General features: G+C 32.8%; 3 protein-coding genes and 1 long non-coding RNA gene across 14 annotated transcripts in view; 2 read left to right on the top strand and 2 right to left on the bottom strand.

Annotated features, from left to right (window-relative positions):
* On the bottom strand, nt 1–22,024 carry Rfx (regulatory transcription factor Rfx). 11 transcript variants are annotated; one of them, XM_072906639.1, is made up of 19 exons: nt 21,913–22,024; nt 20,002–20,152; nt 19,515–19,909; nt 14,523–14,839; nt 13,792–13,984; nt 13,426–13,470; nt 12,920–13,025; nt 12,740–12,839; nt 12,501–12,656; nt 11,632–11,763; nt 10,978–11,159; nt 10,417–10,890; nt 10,071–10,192; nt 9,885–9,982; nt 9,615–9,770; nt 9,292–9,494; nt 9,064–9,217; nt 8,823–8,874; nt 1–8,713 (listed from the first exon to the last, which is right to left on the bottom strand). In XM_072906639.1, exons 3-19 carry the CDS (start codon nt 19,846–19,848, stop codon nt 8,673–8,675), a joined length of 2,865 nt encoding a protein of 954 aa, XP_072762740.1. In that variant the 5' UTR covers nt 19,849–19,909; nt 20,002–20,152; nt 21,913–22,024; the 3' UTR covers nt 1–8,672. The 11 variants fall into 11 exon arrangements, with proteins under 11 accessions (XP_072762740.1, XP_072762741.1, XP_072762739.1 ...); XM_072906640.1 differs by having other exon boundaries at nt 13,792–13,972; nt 19,970–20,152; XM_072906638.1 differs by having other exon boundaries at nt 19,970–20,152.
* Nucleotides 11,959–14,321, top strand: LOC140673597 (uncharacterized). Its single transcript, XR_012048075.1, has 3 exons — nt 11,959–12,054; nt 12,460–14,001; nt 14,177–14,321. It is a non-coding gene; the product is annotated as an uncharacterized lncRNA (long non-coding RNA).
* LOC140673596 (sorting nexin-7) lies at nt 21,950–25,343 on the top strand. The gene is made up of 7 exons (XM_072906653.1): nt 21,950–22,198; nt 22,568–22,723; nt 22,809–22,919; nt 23,010–23,174; nt 23,246–23,441; nt 23,549–23,823; nt 23,906–25,343. The coding sequence occupies exons 1-7, from the start codon at nt 21,950–21,952 to the stop codon at nt 24,263–24,265; spliced, it is 1,512 nt and encodes a 503-aa protein (XP_072762754.1). The 3' UTR covers nt 24,266–25,343.
* The window catches only part of LOC140673591 (uncharacterized), a 6,199-nt gene continuing 5,073 nt past the window's right edge, over nt 24,399–25,524 (bottom strand). Inside the window, exon 10 of the mRNA XM_072906637.1 lies at nt 24,399–25,469. Within this exon, the coding sequence (XP_072762738.1) occupies nt 25,378–25,469 (92 nt within the window). The 3' untranslated portion in view covers nt 24,399–25,377. The remainder of the gene's footprint in view (nt 25,470–25,524) is intronic.

The raw sequence follows: 25,524 nt of genomic DNA on the forward strand, positions 1-25,524 counted from the left end.
TTATGTAATGTGTCTTTTATTTTATCTATCTTACATTTTATATGTGTTTTTTTATCCCTAAGAGGCGTAATCATGCATAAAAAAGACAGAAAACCTGATACTTTCTTTTTATTGAAATGAGCTAAAATGTTCAAAATCAAAGAGAGAGAGAGAGAGAGAGAGAGAGAGTGAAAGGGAGGGGAAGAGAGAGAGAGTGAGAGTGAGAGAGGGGGGGGAGAGAGAGAGAGAGAGAGAGAATTTATGCGGCTCAACTTTGAAAGCCAAAGTTAAGCATCTAAATTTATTAGCATTAAATTTCATTTTTAAAATTTGCTCGTTAAAATATCCAAGAAAATATCTCTAACATATTCTATAAAAATCCTTAGGATATTTTACAGAATCTTCCTGGGTTCTCCCGAGGGTAATGTATCGCTATCATTTGCTCTTCCTCAGGACATCCAGAGGAGATCCAAGGATTAAAATTGAATATTCTTAGGATATTTTATTTGAACGTCCTGGATGATATTATTATTCACTATTAATATTCAATTTATTGATAATCTGATGCATCTTATTATATTTTTTTATTATCTCTTTTGCTCTCGTTCTCAAGATATCGCACTGACGATAAGAATAATGTTTTGAATAATGTTACGCGACTGGACTAAAGAAGAAAAGCAGGAAAGTTCGACACGTAAAAATATATGTATGCTGGAAAATAGATAATTAATATTAAAATATTTAAAATATTTTCCACTTACAGATAGGTGTGGATATTTGCGAAACCGTGTGCTTGTCTCTAATGAGATATTTAGCAACATTTTTATTACCGGTCGTTTCTGGCACAACAAATAACGCAAGTGACTTAAAGACTCTCTTCCCTCTCACTAACACATTATTGACATTAAAAGCGATAAATAACACAAATTTTTTTCCTGCACACGTTGAAATAAATATTTTTTTTTAATACATGTCAACTAGCAAAAGTATAATTATTTTTATCTGGGATATGTTATACTATATAATATAAAAAATATATTTCCACATAATAAAATATACCATAGACTCTGTTTTCAAGATTTATGAATTAAATAACTTTTGATAATTGACCATAAACTTTAACTTTACTGAAAATGTAGGATAAATTTTACGATTCAATTATACCCAGGTAGAACATGAAACTCATAGATATTGTATCATTATGACGTCATCATGATTTTATTTATCACTTAAAAGTTACCTAAACAAAAACGATTAAAAAATGAGTTAAAGATGACAAAAAGAATCATAAATAATTTTTAAGTTCAATAATCGCATATATAAGTTTAAAAAGATTATGTTGATTAAATATAATTAAAATATACATGAATAATTAAATAAACAAGTAATTGCGTAATATATATAAAAAATGATATTATAATATCAAAAATAAGTCACCAAAACATTGCCAAATGTATGTCAAATGAGATCATTATGATTTTTCTAAAATGACTTTTAGGTGACGTCATAGTGATGTTATTATGAATTTCATGTTCTACCTAGGTATGTATGTACATATTATTTTATATATTAATGCAGAATAATTGAAAAGAAAATTTTCGGTACATCTTCTCTCAATTCACATTATCGAAAGCGAATAGTCGACATAAAATAGTGCAAACAAATTTTATAATTTCTTTCGATTATGTCGCAAGCGTACATACTTGATTTCTGTTGCTCATTATTTATGCTGGAATGAAAAAAACATGCATTTGAAAAATCTTTTATTATCCTTTTACGTGCAAAATGTTGATTTCTTTTTATATCTCTATTTTTTTTTTTTTTACGTTTTTATATAATTTTCTTTATCTCCTTTTTATTCTCCCTTATTTGCACAACCTCTTGAATATTTATATGTTTCAATTTAATTTCAATATGCTTCATTTTAAATGTAGATTGTAACAAAAAACAAGAAATTAGTCTACAGCTTTTTGCAGTTCTTTACAAATAAAATGCACAAAAATATGTAAATATTTAACTTTAGATAATAATTTGAGGGACAGCGCTGTAAAAAAATATGTGTTAAATTTCCATAATAATAGAATGTATAAATTATCTAAAATAAATTTAAATAAAAAATCACATTAGCGTGTTCTCTCTTTCGATAAGAAGCTTTATCAGAAAAAATGAACTGTGTTGAACAATTAGTAAAAAAATGTTAAAATAAAAAAGTATAGTAAGATTTCGCTTATAATTTTTATCATATCGCAGCGATTAAATAAACCGCATCTCACTACTGTGCACGAGTGATTATAATATCGATATAATATCGTCGCATATCGCGTTATGCAAATGATGCGTTTAAAGTTTAAAGCATTGCGTCACACCAATGAATATAATATTTCCATTATATGATAAGAGCAAGCTAATAATAATAAGATATATAATATCACGTATGTTATTCTATCAAACAAAAGTTTTTAAACATTTTTTACTTGCGCGTGTTTTTTGAATTAAAATTATATATCTTTTTTTTTTCTTATGTAATTATAAGAGTTATTAGCGATCGATATTGCAACGTTTGATATAACGCGATAAGATAACTCAACATACTTTCGCTATCAAGTTCACAAAAATATATACATACAATTGACCAAAACGGAATTAAAAATATATATTTGTCACGATTACGAATTTACAACATAGACAAAAAAAAAATTCATGAAATTAGAATTTATAGAATTTTCATGTTTATAACTTTGACATGCATTTTGTTTATATTTTGTTTATATTTAGGTATTTATTTTAATTTATTAATTTAATCTATCTTCTTAATCGATGATGCAGAAAGTATAATGCAAAATTATAGCGAAACTCTTGGTTTTTTTGGCTAATTCATTTCAATTTGTTTTTTTCTACTTGTTTTTCGCATTTCAAATTCTCATTGCAGTTTAATAATCCGATTCTTATATTTTGTCTCAATTAACGCTATTATTTGTGCAATTTGCATGATTCTTAAACAAAAATAATATTAAATCAATTTTAATTTGAAACAAAATCCAGAGAATCGCTTTTTAATTACATAATCTTTCTGTTATTTATTCCCGAATATTTTAAATGCAAAACGATACTTTTTCACGTGTATACCCAGCCAACATAAAACGTCCTCAGGACTATCTTGAATGTGTCCAGGATATCCTAGGATATTTGGAGGCCGTTTCGTTGTTATTAAAAATTTTTTTTATATGCAATATATGTCTATTTTCAGTCACATTAGGTATTTTAATTAATTTAAAAATAATAAAATATAAATATCCTCTGAATATCTTTTGGATGTCGGCTGGACATAATTCGATCCCAAGCAATATACATACACACATTTGAAGACGTTCGAAAACGTCCTCAAGATGTCCTTGTCGTCCCAGGACGTCTTTAGGATATCTTCGGGATGCCTTCTGAATATTTTTTGAATGTTCAAGCTCTGTATTGCTATTTAAAATAAATTGAAATAGGATCTTTTATATAAATTTGAGAATCCGTAATATTTGATAATTTTCATAATATTATGTAATGTGTCTTTTATTTTATCTATCTTACATTTTATATGTGTTTTTTTATCCCTAAGAGGCGTAATCATGCATAAAAAAGACAGAAAACCTGATACTTTCTTTTTATTGAAATGAGCTAAAATGTTCAAAATCAAAGAGAGAGAGAGAGAGAGAGAGAGAGGGGGGGAAGAGAGAGAGAGAGAGAGAGAGAGAGAGAGAGAGAATTTATGCGGCTCAACTTTGAAAGCCAAAGTTAAGCATCTAAATTTATTAGCATTAAATTTCATTTTTAAAATTTGCTCGTTAAAATATCCAAGAAAATATCCCTAACATATTCTATAAAAATCCTTAGGATATTTTACAGGATCTCTCTGGGTTCTCCCGAGAGTAATGTATCGCTATCATTGCTCTTCCTCAGGACATCCAAGGATTAAAATTGAATATCCTTAGGATATTCTATTTGAACGTCCTGGATGATCTTTGGATGTCCTAAGGACGTCTTTGTGCTGTCTGGGTAATTAATACAAAATTGTTAAAACGCTAAAGATGACGGGATACAAGCGGTTATTGAAGGCCGAGATCGTGCGATTACAAGTTTTAAACATAGATTTATTATTTATTTCTTGTGATCCGCACAATTCCACACAAACTCCTTTAGAGATTCTTACGCGCGATTCATATATTATAAGTTTACTGTTGTTTATTATTTTTTTTTTCCTCCTCTCTTTTTGAGCGGCGTTCAGTAAAAATAATCTTATTCAAGCGGTAACGAATGACACTTGATTTGTGCAAATCTGGAGGTATCAAAATATCTTCTATACGTCACAAGGAAAAACGATGGACACTTTTCTACTTTTTTTCTCTTTTCCGGTTTTCTCTCGCAGGGGGGAGGGGAACGAGTCACAAATTACTTCTTTCAAATCTGTCTTCCCTTGTTCGTCTTCGTCGGAATATATTTAAGGCCGTGTTTATATACTTATCTCGCAACATAGGAAACCACGATGTGTGTGTTTGATCTTGCATACAGTTATTATCGGACTACTTTTATCCGCCGGTCTTTGCGGCGATTGTAAAACTTACAATTGGAGCGATAAGTAACACAAGCAGAAACGAGCAGATACATGGAAGGATGCACTGAGCGGTATCCACAGAAGAAGAGCGCGAATGTTCCTTTTCGCTCGCGTGCATCCTTCTCACATCACTTCTCCGAGTCGCTCTGCTTGTCAAATTTTCATACATCGGTGGCGAAAGAACGCTGCTACAATCGCTCCATATAAAGCCATATCCTTACACTCTAAGTACACATAGGTATCGACGATAGATTTTGTTTTATATCTTTACACGTATAAGCTCATTACAGTTACGGAAATGTCCTAAATCCTGCTCGATGTACTCCCTTTTTCTTTCCTTCTCAATCCCTGTTTTTCTTACCACTTAACGCTATTTTCTTGTTGACTAGCACGCAGTAATATTACATAATAAATTAAAGATATCTTATATATATATAATATATCTCTTTATCGGCGACGGCGCTACATCGTGATTTGTGTTGCGTATGTGTATTCGCCATAATTAGGATGCAATGTGAAAGAGAAAAAAAAAGCTTATATTCCTTTTTTATTTTTATAAAATAAAAGGCACCAAGTTTCTCTTCTGCCAAACATTCAGTCTGTTTTGGGAAGCTTTATCGAAAATTCAATAAAAAGTACGAGTTTATTCTAATGAACATATTAAGAAATCGATTATCATCATTGTGCACATAAAGGAATATTCATTCTGATTCTGCTAAGTCACTTGAATGTGTCATTATAATTAGCGTTTGTATGTGTTGAATTGTAACTTTTACTCAAGAAATAACGCTGCAAGACGTGTGTGTATGTGTATGTATATGTGTGTGTGTGTGTGTGTGTATATATATATACATACACACACACACACACATACGTCTTACAGCATCATTATTTTTTGAGTGGATGTATATATTATATATGCCGTAGGCAAATGGTTATTTTAGGAAAATAGCTTTTGACTAGGCAAATGCTATCTGTGTACGTACGTAAAAAATACATCTTGGAAAGGAACGCTTAGATTCCCATCTAAGCATAGATAGAGTGCATAGGGGGTTGGGGCTTCAGCCCGTCCTCATAAAAAAATATAACGAAACTTGAGAAACTACCAAGGCTGACAAGTACAGCCAGATAACCATTTGCCTAGTCAAAAGCTATTTTCCTAAAATAACCATTTGACTACGACATATATATAATTTGCAGTAAAGTGTGTAATATTAATTCAACATTTATCCTGTGCCTGAAAGTATTTGTATGCTATTTTGCATTGTCAAAAATATGATGTCAGATAGAGGATAAAATTCTTGATTTTTATAAGCAATCTCACATTACTTTCTTATACATTTCCTACAATTCTCAGTGAGAATTGTAATGGGAATTTAGAAAGTAATTTATGCGAAAATATAAGATTCGCCGATACATTTTATAATTACAAAAACAAATTAATAAGCGAGTTAAGTTATGCAATGGTGCACTTTGGTTTCGTTGAAACTGCATGTTCTCACGCATCTCTATATCGTAATGAATATTAAAAATATTTTTCACATATAGACATATATCGATTAGATTTCCGACCCGTGATACGCAGGCCTCTGATGACTTACATAAATGTACAATTCATCTAAGGTATACATAATAAATCAACAATGTTATACTCAAGTAAAAAAAGTAACTTGTGAAAAAATTAATTTAAATGTGTTAAATTATATTCTACTGACTTTGGTGCTATGATATATAAATAGTTCAATTAACATATGTCGATTTGATTAACCTCTTCCCGTATTCGATGTATAAGAAGCAATTTTGCATAAGTATGTAGGATACAATTCAGCAATATAATAGATGTCATTAAACAATGTAAAATAGTTTCAATTCCTGCTTCAAACAAATAAAACTCCGTATAATGCATGGCGTGCAACGGCGTGCATATACATATATATTATACATATAAATTCGCCTTAAATAATATACATAAACAAATCAAACTCAACATATACTGAAATTGTAGCGATATTGGGAGGACTTAGATCTATAATATATCTTTACAATACAAAAGATGCTATTGGAGTGCTTATGAATACAAAACATATACCGACATATATTTTCATTGTAGATATTCTCAACTAATTTTTTTAAACTGAGCGTAATCGACTGTAATCGAAAACACTCGCTCTTATCATATATGTTTGCAGTTCTCCTCCAACTTCAACAATCGCTATTTATTATTAATGTATATACATTCAAGACGCACACTGTATATTCTGCCAGTAAATTAAAACGATCTTTGGGTACTTGCGTCTTTCTCTCTCTCTTTTCAATAGAATTTTGTACTATTCGTTTAATTATACTGAGAGAATAGCAACGGACTGCAATAGAGACTGTTTTTAAATGAAACCATCACCATTACCATCACACAGAGCTCGATGTTCAATCAATAAATTACGTTAAAAAATATGAATGTCGGATATATGCATGTGTAAACTTTAAAAGTTCATATATCATTACAGCAATCTAATCTTTCTCTATTCCGATAGGAATACTTTTGACATATTACCGTCGGTAGGGCGGATTTTTTTTTAATTGGTTGCGCGTAATTTGTGCAAAGCAGAATTCACGAGTGAAAGATTAAACATTTGATTTTGCATGTTATTCTGTTCTCTCGCGTTTTCCTATGCACAAACCGATGTTCACCTTAAGCCCACCCAATTTAGTTTTCTTTAAGCGTACATACATCAAATAATTTCAAAAATTTATTGTCACAACAAACACGGATATATATTGCACTTTTAGTATAATAATCATTTTAAGTGTTTTAGACATAAAACAAAAAAAAATAAAATTTGAAATTTAAATCAAATACAATAAATTAGAATAAATATAATTAAGACAAACATAAATTTTTATCTCGACTAGTAAAAGATGTCTTATTTTGAATTTAAAGATTTGTTTTTTCAATAAAACTTATAATAATTCCTCAAGTTCAAAATGGGACCTTTTATTAATAACTAAATTTAATAATTTTTATTCCTTTTGTGTTAGATTATATATTACAATATGTATAGATTAAATTCTTTTAATATATATCCTATATAATAATCAATATATATATATATATATATATATATATATATATATATATATATATATCATGTAAATTGTTACAGTCTTATACGTTAATAGAAATGGAAAAAAATCATACTTTTAATAAATGCGTCGAATGATTCGGAAAACATGATCGAGTGGGCTTTTCATACATATTCTAATAAGGACATGACAAATTCATGGTCCCGTATACTCTTCCATTTTTTTCCAAAGATGTTTCGACTAGATTCGCGATATATACTAATGCTCCTTTTCACACAATGCGACTTTTTCATGCTAGCATAGTATGCGTGATTTGCTGCGTACTGCTTGTGTTCTACGCTGCGTGAAGCTGAGCTGGGCGTGCTGTTTTTCATTTCACATGAAGGAACAAGGTATGAAGCTAACTTAACAGATGGAATCGACGCTTATTTGTGCACTTCTCCTTAAAAAATTATTAAAAAATGGACGTTGTGCGCGCAGGAAAATTTTAGGAGCACTTGCTCTTCTGTTGATTGTAAAAAGAAAGTGTGATGAAAAAAACTGTAGACGAGAAAATGCTTAGAAACGCCCAGAAACAAACTAGGCAAAAAAAAATAACGCTCGTTTTTTATCACGTAAAAAACGAGCGCTATTTTTTTAAAACTATCAATGCTGCATTGCAGGGCTAATCGCAGCAAGCAAACTTTCACGAAAAATTGCATCGTATGAAACGGTAGTATAATATACTAAACATCGTGCCAGCGATACCTAAACCTGCGCCATACCTGTATATGAGACAAGGCTTCACGAAGTACGATACAATACCTCTCTATATCACACAGACTTATCTAACTTGTATACATTGTGGATGTTATGCAAAAATCCTTTTCTTATATAGTCGTATAATTTGACGTTATACAAAATAATAATTTACGAGACTAGTATGTTCTTGTAAGTAGGCCTGCATGCTTTCGTGCTAATATCTCCGCATTTTCGTGTGTGCTATACTGGTTTACTCACAAAACTAAAGGCACAGTTAGCTTAGTTTATGTTTAGGTTGGCTCGCATTAGACGCATCTGAAATGCAATATTTTGTAGCTTGGATCAAATCAATTTCTCCAAAACATAAAAAAGAAAGTCTAGTGAGAACGAGATTAACTATATTGTACAATATGATGGGCCTCACCTCCATTAGATGTTGTTCCAAAGCTACTAACTAAAGAACAATTTTGACTTTTCTGAAACAAAAATGATTCTTATTTAATCTTGTTATTTAAAACTTACTTTTGAGATTACAAATTAAATTAACCTTTCGAAAGATAATTATCAGATTACTCCAAAACGAGATAACATTCAATTGTATCATGGCACAATTATCACAATATAATAATGCCTATATATATATATGCATTTTAAAGTATACTAACATCTCCCATTACAGCTATTGGCGTAGTCCCGGTTGCGATAGCGACTTGATGTTCTATTAAATAAAACATATATTCGTCATAAAGTAATCTGATGAGATGAAAAGATCCGAAACTTGCAGCACTTCTCAGAGTAAGATCTCGGATAACCATCGAGCTATAAAAGACAATAATATGAATTCAATTAAAAATATAAATGATTACCAATGTAACAAAAAATAAGATGCATACCTATAAAATGACCACTTGAGCAAAAATTGACGTGCAGCTTTAGCAAATGTCGGCTTCTCCTCAAATGGTTTAAGAACTTGAGTCACGACTCCTTTCAACCAGATCGCCCAATCTTCTAGAGAATTTTGTTGCCGTAACGTTGATTTAAAATCTTCTTCCAAACGTTGTACCATCCCATAATCACATTGGCATACCCAGGATGCCTAGAATAACAGTCATAAAATAATGTATAATTTTTATGTAATAGTAGTATCCTTGATAATGGATGGTATCTTCGAGCGAGAGAAGAGAGAGATATACTATATTTTAAAATGTCGACTTACTTGTTCTTGCACGTTGTGAAAGTCGACACGATTCAGATCAGTCAACATTTGATTGATTTGACTAGGATTTTGGAGTACCGCGCGCGCAGCTTGCGCAAGATGATTTAGTGAGGTATAGCGCCTTAAAGTTTGAGCAAAAGCTGACACTGCAGTTAACTGTAATTAACAATTATATTATATATGACATATATTTCATTACTGAATCTTTTCAAATATCATATTTTTGGACCATCCAGCAATATCGTTGTATAAATTCGAATAAAATAATACCTTAATTTGCATCATTCCTTCAGGACAACCGACCATTGCTGACTGCAACCAAGATTCCAATCCTTTTGCAAAGTTTCGAATAGATTGTGTCAATGAACCTTATCAAGAGAAAAAAAACACAAAATTTAATTACACTTAATACACAAAACAAAATATAACAATGAACCTTACAATAATTTTACATACTTGGTATTGGTCGCAATACATTAGGCATTAATACTTCGACTAGATTCTGATAAAATGTATAGTCCACTTTTTTGATAAAGTCTTGTACTCCTGTGCATTTACACATCTGATATAGTTTGGTTCTAAAAAATAGAAATCATTGTTCATTACACATGTCAACCTTCATTATTTACATGCACACATAAATAAACATGAAATGAATGATTTAATATTTAATAGAAAGCTACTTGCAAAAAATATTAATTAAATTTTTTTAAACTCGTATTTAAAAATAGATATAAATTAAATCATTTTTATCTATACGCACACAATTATTATACGATATTAATAACAGTATGTCTCTCACTTTGATAAATATTTCTCCTCTTCACACTCGTCACCATTATTGTTGTCTTGGCTACGCCAGAATTCTCGCCAGAGGCTCTCTACCGTGGCGAATTCAAAGTTTAGCACCGCGTCCAAAAATGCCTCGCAGTGCTCTCTGTATATACTGCGAAATGTATCGATGTCCTCGAGAGTGCAATCTTCGGGCAAGGAAGAATCGTGACCGATAAAGATCTCTGGAAAATCAGGAATGGCGCCGCTCGCTTCGCCGAGATACTGATGATACTGCGGTGGCGAAGAATTCGAGGAGATATTTGTGTTCGTATGCGCATTATTTTCATTATAAGATGACTCTTGTTTTTGATTGACAAATTTAAATCGTTTAGCTTGAGAATTTGCGCTCTGCTGTTGTCTCGACGTGCCATCTTCGTTCAATATAAGTAAAGGCGAGCTTGGTTTCACACGAATTCCATAATAATGATATTTGGAGTTTCCTCTATAGTAAAGTAATAAATCATGTAATGAAAGATATATTAATCCAATTATACTGTAATGTTCTTTGAATTAATATAAAGCTCTTTACCTAGTCCCTAAACGCCTAGTTCTCAATCCTAGGAATACAGAACGTATTAATTTTCCGAAACTGGCTGCATTCACAGGATCCAATTTGTTGTCGGAGCAATGACGTAGGTAGTGGTTGTAAAGAGTCGATCTTGGAAGTGACACTCCATCAGCAGTTTCATAATTTTCCAGCAACCAATGCACCTATTTAGAAATGATAATATTCATATTTTAAAAAAATAGTTGATCAATTAAAAATATGTGTACAAAAATGTAAAAGAAAACAGAATATTATTTATTTTCATATAGAGGAAAGTAATTATATTATTTTGTGGAAAAAAAAAAAAAAAAAAAAAAAAAAAGAGATATCCAAATTGTTTCTCTAAAAGATAAAATTTTATATTAATAAAATATAGACAAAGATCGATTTATTGCAACAATTGTTTGAAAAATCTATTAATTACATGTCGTTTTTCGTTAGAGATTTCCATAAAAAAAGTTTTTTTTAAAGTTAGATTATGCACAACAATACTAGAGCAGTATTCAAAACAATTTGATTAATAGCAGACATGTAGAAAAAAAAAAAAAAAAAAAAAAAAAAAAAAAAAAAATGATTAATATTTAATACAACAATAACAAACTAAGAACAAAACTACGAAATCGGTTTCTATCTTACAGTAGCTTGGGAAACTCTAGTGGCATGCGTCATATTTGCAGCTGCAGCAGCTGCCTCTTCAACGGTGACAGTGGTACCTCCAGAATTACCACTGATCAAGTATGCCCCGCCACTCCCGCTAACCACAGCTTCCTATCAAACAACCCAACATACTGTGGTATAATAATGTATTTATTGATTTCTAAAATACAAATAAAAGATTTTAGAGCAGTGATCGAAACAATGGAACAAAAATTCGACTCGAAAAGAAAAAAATGATTTAACGATTCTTCGTATTATTGTTTACTAATTCGACCTTCAACGAGCGATTACCGATTTCGGACGATGTTATACTTTTAATTTTCGTCGTTAACACTAACGCTCGCGGAAAGAATAAAAACTCCTACAATATCAATACATTGGTAATCCCAATTTGAGAGAATAGTAAGGATAACTCTTTCGAGTATTAATATTTACAATTTCTTTTTAAATGTAAAATCTACAACAAATGTATTACAGAGTATATTTAATTATATGAAATGTCAAATGTCCAAGAAACTACGCAATTAATCAAAATAGTTTATTACATTTTTGTTTTTGTTTTTCTTCTTCTTCTTCTTCTTCTTTTATCACTCTATGTCTGCGACATACATTTTTGGCAAACTTTAAATATTAGAAATGATTATATTTCTGCTAAAACTGTTAAAAAATTGGGAAAATTAAGTATAAATTTCGATAGCCCATACAATCATACAAATCCCTATACCACAGATGAGATATAAATATATACTTTGTGTCGCGATTGATCATTCAATGTAATTGAGGCTAACTTACTCAACTTTTAAAAAGTGAAAGCAGTTCTAAGGAAATCGTAAGACATGCAATCTTACCGCCGTTTCCGTTTGTGGGCTGGCGCGCGCGGCAGCCGCAGATATGAGCGCATGAGTAGTCGGATCTCCATCTACTACACTCTGTTGGATCAAGTATGTACCATTGCCCTGTGATAATAATTGTCCAGTAGCTGAGTTCGAGCCTTGTCCTGTGACCTAATTCATATTGACGTTAATATTATTGTGGCATTATAATTATGGTAGTTCTTATCTCACATTACAATTATATGTATATATACTTGTGCATATGTTACTGGAGTGGTTGCTGGAGTATAGTACTGATTCGAAGCTGGAGTGTACATTGCTCCTGCCTCGCCGACAGCATAAACAGGATATGTCCTGCGAAATATTACGTAATTATTAGTAAGGCGTTTTATAAGTTAGAAATAGTTTATGAATTGAAATGCAAGTGCACTTACATCTGGCCATTCGCCGGTATATACGTGGAACCATCCCCTTCAACATATTGAACATAAGTCGAATGAGAAACTGACTCGGACCCCACTGCCTCTGCGTCACCGGACACTGAAACAAAAAAATATATATGGCTAAGTGTATCTGAATCACTCGTATTGACATACAAAGCTCACATGTGAATGCAATCAATTTTGTTAAAACACTGTTGTAATTGTTAAAATTTCCTTAATGGAGAAAGTCACTAAAGTATCTTTGATGCACTGCGCTCGGATAAAGCGAGAGAAAAGAGCAGTTCTGTAAATTATTAAAAACTCTAGATTAGTCATATCTATATTTATTGACAACAATGCATAAAAATGCAATATATATATGAAATAGATTGAATAATACTAAATAATCAATAAATATTTAAGAGTCTTTCATTCTATCTTCATTCTAATATTCTATAAAACTAAAATGTATAGATAATAAAAAATAATAAGGCATGCTGTTTATATTCTGCCCTCACCTACAGCCGTTGTGAGGGACGCGTAGGATGGTGAATCACTCGTGCCTAGTGTAGTCAGAGTGGAAGTACAGAGATGCATGTTTTTCAGCAGCATGGAAAGGGCCAAATCTCTACTCAAACACTATAATTTTTCAAACTGATCCTCATACTCACCGCAAATAGTAAATTTATTCGTAATCGAGTTTCAAATACTTGATATTAACTTCTATCTATATGTTTATGCAACTAGATATATCTATTAGCGTGTGATTGTTTGCAATTTGATGTTGTTTGTAATTATAATTGTGCACATGTCAATAAGATCAAAATGAGAACCGATTTTAATGTTTTATATATTGGAGAATTACATTTACATTTGACCATTACCTGTAACTGTTATGTAATGTGGGGAATCACTGACGATAGTCCCAGCTGATGTAGAAGCAGCGTCAGAATCCACTAGAGTATGCTGGCCCGAATGAGTAGTATTAACTACTACTTGCGCTGTAACATGTGCTGGTGTACCTGTCGAGCCGTTGGAAGAATCTGCAGCTGTTTCAAGTGGATCCTGAACCAATAACTAAATTATTATTTATAGTATGCATGTTCTTTTGGCCCACGATTTATTTTTATAATAAAAATAAAAATTATATATTATAAAATTAATTATATGCCTCTTATACACATTTATAAATATCAATGTATACAGTATAAAGAGAGAGTACTGATTTGTGAATTTTACTACACGATTTGCATGTATTATTGTTATCAGACACTAAGAACAGATGGCTCAAACATGTTATCAGATTGGATGTACAACACCTATAGAGGTATACTGCAAACAGATGCTATAATATCTATCATACATGTAAATAAGTTTTAATATATTTTTTACATTAAATTCATATAACTCTAGTTTACAGTACAGTATAATAATAAAGTAACTAATTTTTTAGAAACAAAAAAGTTACTTCACAAAATGTATTTTACAAGATATTGAAATTATTTTCACAATTCTGAAAAATAATGAAGACTAATGTGTCAGAAAAATATATAATTCTTTTCACATTGATAAAAGGCATATAAACCACAGATAATACAGAAAAATTATTACTAACCTGGATAGGCTGTAGATTATTTGGACTTGAAGGATCAGGACTTGTTACAACAGTGATAAGTTGCTGGCCTCTGGCAGATTGAGTCTGTGCTCCACTACCACCGCCACTGGAACTGGAAGTAGTAGTCACGACAACCACACTTGGCTTAGATTCCACCCCTACTGCTGCGGAGCTACCCCCACTGTTATTAGCTCCGGTGGATGCTGCTGCGAGGGCATACTGGGCTCCTGTCGTAGTCATGGCAATCACTTCACCTCTCTCTGCACCCACTGAATCACCACCACTGCTACTATCTCCCCGCTGCTGGAGAGACGAGTCTATAACAGAGATATATACTCTCACTAAATATCAATAACATCTTCCACCAGACCCAGCGATGAAATCTTTAAGAACACAATGTGCTTTTACAGCCCCATTTTAACATTAACTCATAAAGCAAAAAAATATTTCCTAATAATTATATGAAATAAGATATACATATGTATGAAATTTATTATTAAATGTAACAATATGAATGTTATGCAAACATTTTTAAAATAAATTATATTTTAATTTTTTTTTCACATAAATTATTATACACAAAGAGGATATTTTCTTCTCATATTATATAAAATCCATGTGCACACAAAAATTCTCAAAATAAAAAATGTATTACATACATTCATCGTTCAGATCTCATTTTCTCCTTTGAAAGTTGGACACAAAGTCCCAGGTCTATTGTCTACAATATATACCAGACTGCAAAATTGTAAATTAATTTCATCTTGAAACGCTCGTAAGTATATGTACAATCGATAAATCAATTCGTCGCTGAAGAGAGTGAGAAGAAAGAGAGAATCTCGTGTGTCTTTAAAATAAGATATCCGCTTGAAAAGGTGAATTTCATCGAGGAATACTTTCCGATCCCGGATGTTGTCGAAAACGAGCGTCAGAGGGACGAGAGAGCGTCATATGTTTAAGACGATAAAATATACCCTATCCCACCCGCGTTCCGTTCTAACCTATATCTCGCAACGTCAGATCGCAATAACGTACTTTCTCGCAGGTGTGGCATTCAATAATCCGCAGATCAAAGGGAAACCCCGGCCCCAACGTGGAGCTCGCGATACGACCAACGATACACGCCACTGCCATTATTACCCGTGTGTATCATGGTGTATCGGAACCAATGGTGTACCTGTTGGGGCGGCAGGTACCAAACACAATGTATCAAGGGGAAGAAATCGGCTGGGGTGGATATAGATAGGGGAGGGGAAGGTAAAGGGTGCCCTAAACGCGCGCGCTACCCACGCGTGACTGGACACATACACACACACACACACACACACATTTGTATATATATGGCTCTCGCTTTAAGGGGGTTGAACGTATCAATGAAGACAGTTGGATCACGAAAGCAATTAGAGAGCATTATCCTGAGTAACTGCATAAACCCTCACTCTTTTCGCTAAAGATCAGGACCAGGGGAGCTAATAAGCGACGCACACTTCTGTTAATATATCTTGCCATGGGAAGAGGTGACTATCCTTATGTGTTATATATTTTCTCCCTCTCTGAAAACTTTACAATAAAATATGAAACAAGAGATTATTTTGTATCATATATATATATATATGAAGGAGGAGGGGCAAAAATCTCTGTCATATTTTGATAAGAAAATCATAACATTGCTACTTGATATTATTGATTAGAATTGTGTAACTGGATATCTAAGGGCCACTTGTTTTGATATATCAACTAATTAATATAGGACTTGTTAGGGAAAACAGAAATGCTATAATATTACATCGTATAATAGCCCGGTCTTTACTCTAATACAACTGAAAGGGCAAATTAGCTGTGCGAATAAAAATTTATAAAGGAGAAAGATTTCACTATTCTTTAATCTGATAATATTACATGTACAAGTACATTTCTAAATCAAAATTTGTGAAGCATATTCACGTCATCTATATTTTTTAATACAATTAAGATGTATCTTTTTTTGATATATTTTTTTATGCAAAACATCTGTTATATTGTATGCTATTTCTTTAGATATAGGTTTAACATTATGTATATATATATTTAGACTTGGGGTGATGCCTTATATAGCATTTGCTGCCAAATGTTACTGGCAGCTTGATACGATAGTCTGTATTTGTTACCTATCTACCTACACACGTAGTGTCATAAGTGCACCTGGCCTCTGTTATGCATGGCTGATTGGGAGAAACTCGTGCTCTTTAGTCCTTTCTATCTATATACAATGCACTTATGTATTCCACTTGAATTCAATTTTCCTATGTATGTTGATAAGAGAGCATTTATAATATTTAAATTTATACATTATGTGTAATTTATGCATAATATATTACGTAAAATGTATTTTTTTGTACATTAATATATTTTTTTTTTTCTTAGCCCCTATGACAATAATGCACCTGGAGTCAGATAAATTCATAGGGTGAGAACTTATGCAGATGTTGTAAAGTAAAACGGTGGAGATAAGAAGTAGATAGCGTGAAATCAAATGATAAACATTAGCGACAAAAAATACAAAGGATGAATCATAAAAAAATGAAATGCAGCTCTTAATATAACTTACACAGTATGTTTAAAGAAATTGATTTTGAGAAGCAAGTTGAGGAGCAAATATGGCTGAAAGGATAAATATATTCATCAGTGTAGAGATATCGGTTGCGGAGAAGATTTTACAGCTGGAAGATTGCATTCATGTAATTGATAAATCCATTTTAATTGGAAAACCTCGTTGCTTCTCCATATTAGATGCCCTATAGAAAGTATGGTCATAATAGGGTCACCAATGCGTTACAAATTAGGGGAATCTATGAAGCCTGAGATCTGCAATGATCTGACCCTGTTGTAGACTATTTCAATATGATATCCAGGTTCAATCAATATTCATTATGTGTACAGAATTTATGACAGTAAGGTAGAGAGAAAAAAAATTGAAATATTGTAAGACCAGATGATTTGTAAAAGATAACTCTAATTTTACCTTTATACATTTCAATCTAAAGAAAATCAATTGAGACTGATTGTAGCAAACAGATTGTAGATTATCTCCAAAAAAATTTTGCCCAAGTTACTTTCATTACAGACAAAATTTGCTGTAATTTGACAATCGATATCACTTTGACGAATAATTTACACTCTGTAGATTTAAAATTCAAACTTTGATAGAGGGAATAATATCCAGGTATCTCCTTAATAAAACCTATAATACCGTATCCTTCACATTGGCACAAGTTTACTTGGATAATATTGAATCAACTGTCAAGAGAATGATGACGACGACGACGACATCTCCGCTGCCTGACATCGACATTTGAAATTCCGCAACGACGGGGATTTGGATGACTATGGTCCGATGACCCGTCGTGCTTTCTTTTCCACTCACCTGTCTTCATGAATAGCGTGTGCTCGAACGCAACGGCGCCCGGGCGCACTTGTGCGGCCGAACGACGTGTCCCCTCGTCCTCGTCGTCGTCGTCGTCGAGCGGGCGCGCTCTCTATCTCTATCTCTATCTCTATCTCTATCTCTATCTCTCTCGCTCTCTTTCTCTCTTCGTCTCCTTTTTCCCTCTGTCACACGCGCGCACACGCACACGCATACACACGTACACTTTTTTTTCTCGCTCGCCCTCGTTGCTCAGTCCCTCGGTCCCGAAGGCGGCCCGTCACCCAGGAAACGGCGGTCAGCTCGTGGGGCTCGCACGGTGCCGGTAGAAAGCGCGAAAATAGCGGAGCGACACACTCCGACGAACCTCTATACTTTGTTGTGGACGGCTGGCCGGAGTGATGTTGCTTGTCTGCTGCTACGGTCGCCTTGGCTACGGCATCACTGACCGCGTCACGATCAGGACCGTATTTCGCGTTCCTAGAGCCCACGGGAGCGACGGTTCCTCCGTCGCGATCAGAATTCTATACTCGCGTCGCCTGTTTCACACTAATCGATTTACGTTCGATTTCGTTGCGATCCGCGAACGAAGGAAACGTGATCAGTGGAGAATGCGCCAACACCCTTGGTCGACGGAAAGCTCACGTCGATGACAAGCGTGTGTCATAATGCGGCTTTCCGGCGCCATCTTTGGCGCGCGTAACGCTCGTTGCGCGCGCATGCGGACACAATGACGTAACGAGAACCTTGATTCATCTTATTCGCATATTCCCTTATGTTTACCAACATAAAATTTCAAAAGAGAAAAAAAAGTCACTGGATGATTAAAGAAATTTTTAATAAATAAACTTGCTTATTTTTGCGCTATGCAAATAAATCTCATGTGTGTTTTACCTTTCTTTGACAACTCTCTTTTCTTATTCCCTTATTATTTTTATCTTTTCTTATTCCCTTATTACAAAATTTATGAAGAATAAAAGGAAACTGTTATGATTAAAAAAAAATAGACTTTAAATAAATAATCGAGTCACTAATCTCAAATTACAACTACATCTATCATTATCATCTTGGCTTGACACTTTACAATCATTCTTAGAAGACTAATCAATGCCGTTATTGTTCTATTTATATTTTTTTATTATTTATTTTTTACTATTTATTATATTTTTTCAATCATACTTTAAACGACTTTTATTGCGACCGATATTGTACTCACTAGTTTTTTAGTTATTAATGTGCGCTGAGAAAGACTCAAAATGAGCTCGAAACGTTCGAATTTATTTTAACGAATTTACAATTATTCACAACATATTCATAGATTTCGCTAAATGTTAATGAACTGATTTTGTTTCTACATAAATATTTATATTACATTTACAGTGTTAATTTTTCTCAACCTTACTCTCTACTGCCGTTACTGTTATTAATTTATTTTTACAGAAAGCCTTACGATATTAGTTATTTATTAAATAAATAAACTCGATTAAAACACTTTTGCAAACAGAAATCCTATAAATTTAAGATTACCATTGGCAAAGCCACACGCGCTAAGGGCGCTAATTAATATTATGTTAAATGTAATTACTTACTAAAAAACGGTGGGTTTCTGATAATGTAAAAAGGCACGTCCAACCAATAATCGTCTTCCATCTTGCTGCCGGCGAAATGTTTCGTAGGAAGAAGACAACGGAATCCTTTTGAGTTGGTTCCCATCCAGATGATCTGCTCCTTTTGCTTGTCGGCACTTTCGAATCGTCGAATCCGCGGGAAATTCTCGAATCGCCGGTTTCCAGAGATACCGTTTCCACGGGATATCCATGAAAATATTTTCCGTATCCGCGAGACTCGCGCGAGATGATCCTCGCCGCTCTCCTCAGCCATAACAATTGCGGATCGCAGATCGATTTTTTTATGCGTAAACATCGTCCCCTATTGTCGCAATTGTTGCTTTAACTATAACGCGTCGTGTCGGCGCGCGTAGAATCTGAAATATCACATAAATTTGTCAAAATGACATTTGATCGCTATCAGAACGATCGCTTACCTCGGGAAAATACCGTGCATATATTATCGTACCAGGTTATACTTTATTCGGAAAATGTGGGTCGATCGCACCTCGTGTCCGATAACTAATACGAAGTTGGCGCAGTATTTTGAATCGATGATCGACATGTGTATCACGTCGCAGGAGCGGATTAATCAAATTCTCGGACCCGCTACCACTCGTCTAAAATAAATAAATAAATACAATTTCGTCCTCATTTCGACTCCAGTCTTGAAAACTAGAACATCATCATCGTTATAATAAAGTAAATAATAAAGAATAAATTAATATAAATTCCCGCCTCTCCTATAAAGTAGTATCGCAAATTTAAAAAAAAAAAATGAAAATTACATTATCTTGCATAATTTAAAAAATATATTTTAATATCGTATTAAACTAATAATATATATATGAGTAAAAAAAAAAAAAAATCAAATTCCCGGACCCGCCACCCCACTCGTCTAAAATAAATAAATAAATACAATTTCGTCTTCATTTCAAATCCAGTCTTGAAAACTAGAACATCATCATCGTTATAATAAAGTAAATAATAAAGAATAAATTAATACATAGATTCCCGCCTCTCCTATAAAGTAGTATCGCAAATAAAAAAAAAAATGAAACGTTTCGACCTTCAGTTTAGGTCCTTCTCAAGTCTTAAATTTATCATGGTTCGGTTAGAAATAAATTTCGAACGTCACATTTACACGTCAGATATTAGACTGAGTGTAATGTGACGTTCGAAATTTATTTTTAACCAAATCATGATAAATTTAAGACTTGAAAAGGACCTAAACCGAAGGTCGAAACGTCGTTGTACATCGAACACCAAATAAAACTTTATAAGCATATGAGCCAGTTTGGTTGATTACTTGCTATCTTCCTTATTAATTTTCATCACTGGCGAATCAAATGATTATCAAATCATGATTATTGTTATAATAAAGTATTTAAATAATAAAGAATAAATTAATATAAATTCCCGCCTCTCTTATAAAGTAGTATCGTAAATTAAAAAAATGAAAATTACATTATCTTGCATAATTTAAAAAATATATTTTAATATCGTAATAAACTAATAATATATATATGAGTAAAAAAAAAAAATCAAATTCCCGGACCCGCCACCACTCGTCTAAAATAAATAAATAAATACAATTTCGTCTTCATTTCGAGTCCAGTCTTAAAAACTAGAACATCATTATTATTGTTATAATAATAATAATAATAATATATATATATATATACATGAGTAAAAAAAAATAAATAAATAAATATAATTTCGTCCTCATTTCGAATCCAGTCTTAAAAACTAGAACATCATTATTATTGTTATAATAAAAAGTACTTAAATAATAAATAATAAATTAATATAAATTCCCGCCTCTCCTATAAAGTAGTATCGCAAATTTAAAAAAAAAATGAAATTTACATTATCTTGCATAATTTAAAAAATATATTTTAATATCGTAATAAACCAATAATATATATATGAGTAAAAAAAAAAAAATCAAATTCCCGGACCCGCCACCACTCGTCTAAAATAAATAAATAAATACAATTTCGTCTTCATTTCGAGTCCAGTCTTAAAAACTAGAACATCATTATTATTGTTATAATAATAATAATAATAATAATAATAATATATATATATATATATATATACATGAGTAAAAAAAAATAAATAAATAAATATAATTTCGTCCTCATTTCAAATCCAGTCTTAAAAACTAGAACATCATTATTATTGTTATAATAAAAAGTACTTAAATAATAAATAATAAATTAATATAAATTCCCGCCTCTCCTATAAAGTAGTATCGCAAATTTAAAAAAAATGAAAATTACATTATCTTGCATAATTTAAAAAATATATTTTAATATCGTAATAATATATATATGGGTAAAAAGAAAAATTTATAGCGTGGTATTCATACACGTACTCCCCCTCGTGCACCCTCATCAGTTGTTCGCGCAGGCATGCGCGCATATGTTCGTTACGAGGGCGGTTGTCATCATTATCACGGTGTGTTGTGTGTTGTCCATCTGTCGCGAAAGATGATGACCTCGTCGGAAACGTCGGAGGTGGAGAATCTGGGAAGTGAGAAAAGTCCCGAGGACTCGGCGATCCTGGAAGTGAGCTCCATGGCGGTGGGCGGGATCGTCAAGCAGGAGAGTCGCGACGTCGATTTCCTGTCCAACTGCAGTACCTCCATCGAAGGCTCCGTGGTACGAGAGTTTTTTTTTTTTTTTTAAATATTTAATGTGCCTTCAACCAGTTTAGTCCAATTATGATTATTTAGGCACATGTACGAGAGCCTAACATAACATAACCTGAGATCCACTTTGACAGTTCACTTTGCACCTCGTGACTCGCTCGGCATCGCCGTACAGAATGACAAATACGTAAATTAAAATTGTAGTAGATGACATTTTTTTACGTACATATATAATTATATATGTACGTGATGTAATATATGCGATAAGCTTGCGCGTGCGCGTATAAACTTTGACAGTGATAACTTTTTAAAAGAAAAAGGAGAAAATCTGACGGAGAGAGTCCATCTGATCTAATGTCGATTAATGAATATTTTGCAGATTGCATCTCCTTCCATTGATAGCTTCTCCACTCTGCCGGATCAGGAGATATCAGACTTTCAGACGGACTCGCGAGATCTGCAAGTAAAAGTAGACAATCCGCAAAAACATCTGGAAACTTTGGAGACGTACATTACATTCCGTATAACGACTAGAGTAAGTGTAATACTATAATAAAATATTATTTAAGTTTTGCAACAATAGTAATATATACAATCACATATCAAATAATACTCCACAGACTACACGTCCAGAATTTGAAGGAGGGGAATATGTAGTCCGCAGACGCTACAATGATTTTATATGGCTGCGTCAAAAGTTAGTAGACAATTATCCAACACATATTATACCGGTAAGTCTTTACTCTCTATCGTTTTTGAAAGTAATTTTATTCATTAAAAGATCAAAAGATTGTTAAAAAAAATATTGGTTTTCATTACAGCCGATGCCAGGCAAACATACACTCCTCGCTCAACTGGATCGTTACTCCAAGGAGTTTATTATAGCACGCATGAAGCTTTTGCATATATTTCTGAACAGAGTGGTGAATCATCCTATTCTCAGTTGTGATAAGAATCTCCACATTTTTCTCACTACTAAACCTGCAGTAAGTATAGTCTTAATGCATGCATGCTGTACTATAGTTAATTTATTACATAACATAAATTATGATTGTAGGAATTTCTCGTTTATCGTAAAAATCGTGGAAACATGCTTGGGAAAATGACTGATTCTTTGCAAAACATAGCGAGTACATATACGATGAAACAGCATCATTTGGAGTTTGAACAGATTCGAGACTATTGCACAGCGTTGAGTGAAAAACTGTCGGCTATAGATAAAATCAATCATCGCATACATAAAGAAAGGCAAGGTGTGTAAACTAAAACTGTTTTTTTTTTTTTCTAAATATAATCGTCATTTTAATAAAATATTAGCTTTTAGCAGTTTCTTCTCATGTTATACATTGTAATGCGATAGATTACTTATTGGAGCTTCATCAGTTACATCCCATATTCACGCTGTGGGCAACCTCAGAACCAGAACTTGCAGCTATTTTATTGGCGATCGCTAAGGCAGTAGAAACAAACGCGATAGCTCATCAGAAACTTCTGGAAAACGTTCCTAACGACGAACGCGAATACATCTCGTACATAGAAGCAGTCAAGAACGCATTGTCCCGACGTGATTCGATGCAGATTGAATATGAGATAACCGTGGACGTATTAGCAAAAAAGAGATTAGAAAAGGATCAGGTATTAATCTTGTATATACATTTTTTTTTAATCTCTTTGATCTCTCTTTTTGTTTTTAATCAATTGCATTTTATTCATGTAGTTGATAGGAAATACAAACTACACAATGCCTGCACAAGGCTGGGGTGGATCTTTATGGAAAGCAGAATCTCGTGATGAAAAATTGGAGAGACTCGGCCAAACCATTCCGCGATTAGCCAAGCAAGCGGAGATACTGCAGGATCGCGTGGAATGCGCAAACGAGAATCTACGAAGTGATCTGCAGAGATGGAACGTGGAGAAGCAACAGGATCTGAAAAATATGCTAATCACGATGGCGGATCGACATATCAGACACTATCAACAGTGCATGAACGCGTGGGAAGAAATTCTCGCCGGCCTTAAATTGGATGGAATCGGATCTGATGTTAACGCAGGTCCGCCTGTTAAGATACCTGTTTAAATTGCTAGTCTTTCTTCGCCACTTTAAAAAAAATATATATATATATATATATATATATATATATATATATATATAGAATAAATATTCGTTACACATGTAAAGGTAATAACACACCAATTCAAGAAAATCTCTATTATTAAATAATGACACAAAGTTTATTGCAAATCCAAAGAACAATCTATCGTCAGCTTCGATATCATTGCTTCTAAAATCGAATCATTTCTTCGGAATCTCAAGATTACCACATAATAATTGTAATTATTTAATAATCGCGGAATTGCAATGAACGTGTTTGATAATAATAAAAATCGCGCATTTATGTATGTACATATAATACGCTAATATCAAAATTCTATCTGGAAAACTCGCCTTTATAATATAATAATCTTGTGATAATGTGAAAAATTAAGTATATAACGCGTTTGTTGGTCCTACATATATGTATGTAAGGGAGCAAGTTCTTTCAATATATGTCATGTACAAGAAAGATTTTCCAATGTTTTCTCTTTTTTTTTTTTTTTTAGAAGTTTAGATCATGAATTATAATTTTAGGGACCAAGCATTGAACCGGTATTATCGCCATTACCTTTTCCTTCTTTTTCCTATTTTAAATCACATAATATATTTATTGACAATTAGTTTAGCCACCTATATCTACTTACCAAAGTATCATGATAGTACTAAGTACCATGATAGCTTAGAGATAGCATCAATGTCAGAATATATACTACAGCGCTGAGAAATTTTACAAATCGCGAAGCAAAACGCTCGCAATAATATTCGTTGTATCATTTATTAGTACCTTTCTATCTCTAAGTTATGAACAAGTCACTTAATCACGCTCTTGGCATCACGGAAAAGAAACGTAGTGAGAAATATAGTAAGAATTCTATATGGCGCTTATATATTCCTCTCCTTGTGTCTGTTATTTATGCTTAAAAAGAAGGTACTCTTTGTTATTTGTCGTAAGTAAAATGCGGAATATATTCCTATTTACATTATATGCCATGGCTAGGCGCATAATTTCGGCAAAAACGGCGAAATTTGTATCAATAAATAAATTATTGTTTGCAATGAAGTGCAATGGCTTTTGTTTATTATGTTATATATCCTCACTCTATTAAGGCGTCGTTCGTTCGTTCTATCGGCGTTAGATAAAACTGCACCAAATTGTCCAGATCAGTCAGTTTTGTGATAGACTCGCCTGCAATGAAGCATTGATTAAACGTATGTGAAAAAATGTTTCTAAAAATCAATAA

This window comes from Anoplolepis gracilipes, chromosome 14 (assembly GCF_047496725.1).
Source record: "Anoplolepis gracilipes chromosome 14, ASM4749672v1, whole genome shotgun sequence".
NCBI classification, from domain to species: domain Eukaryota; kingdom Metazoa; phylum Arthropoda; class Insecta; order Hymenoptera; family Formicidae; genus Anoplolepis; species Anoplolepis gracilipes.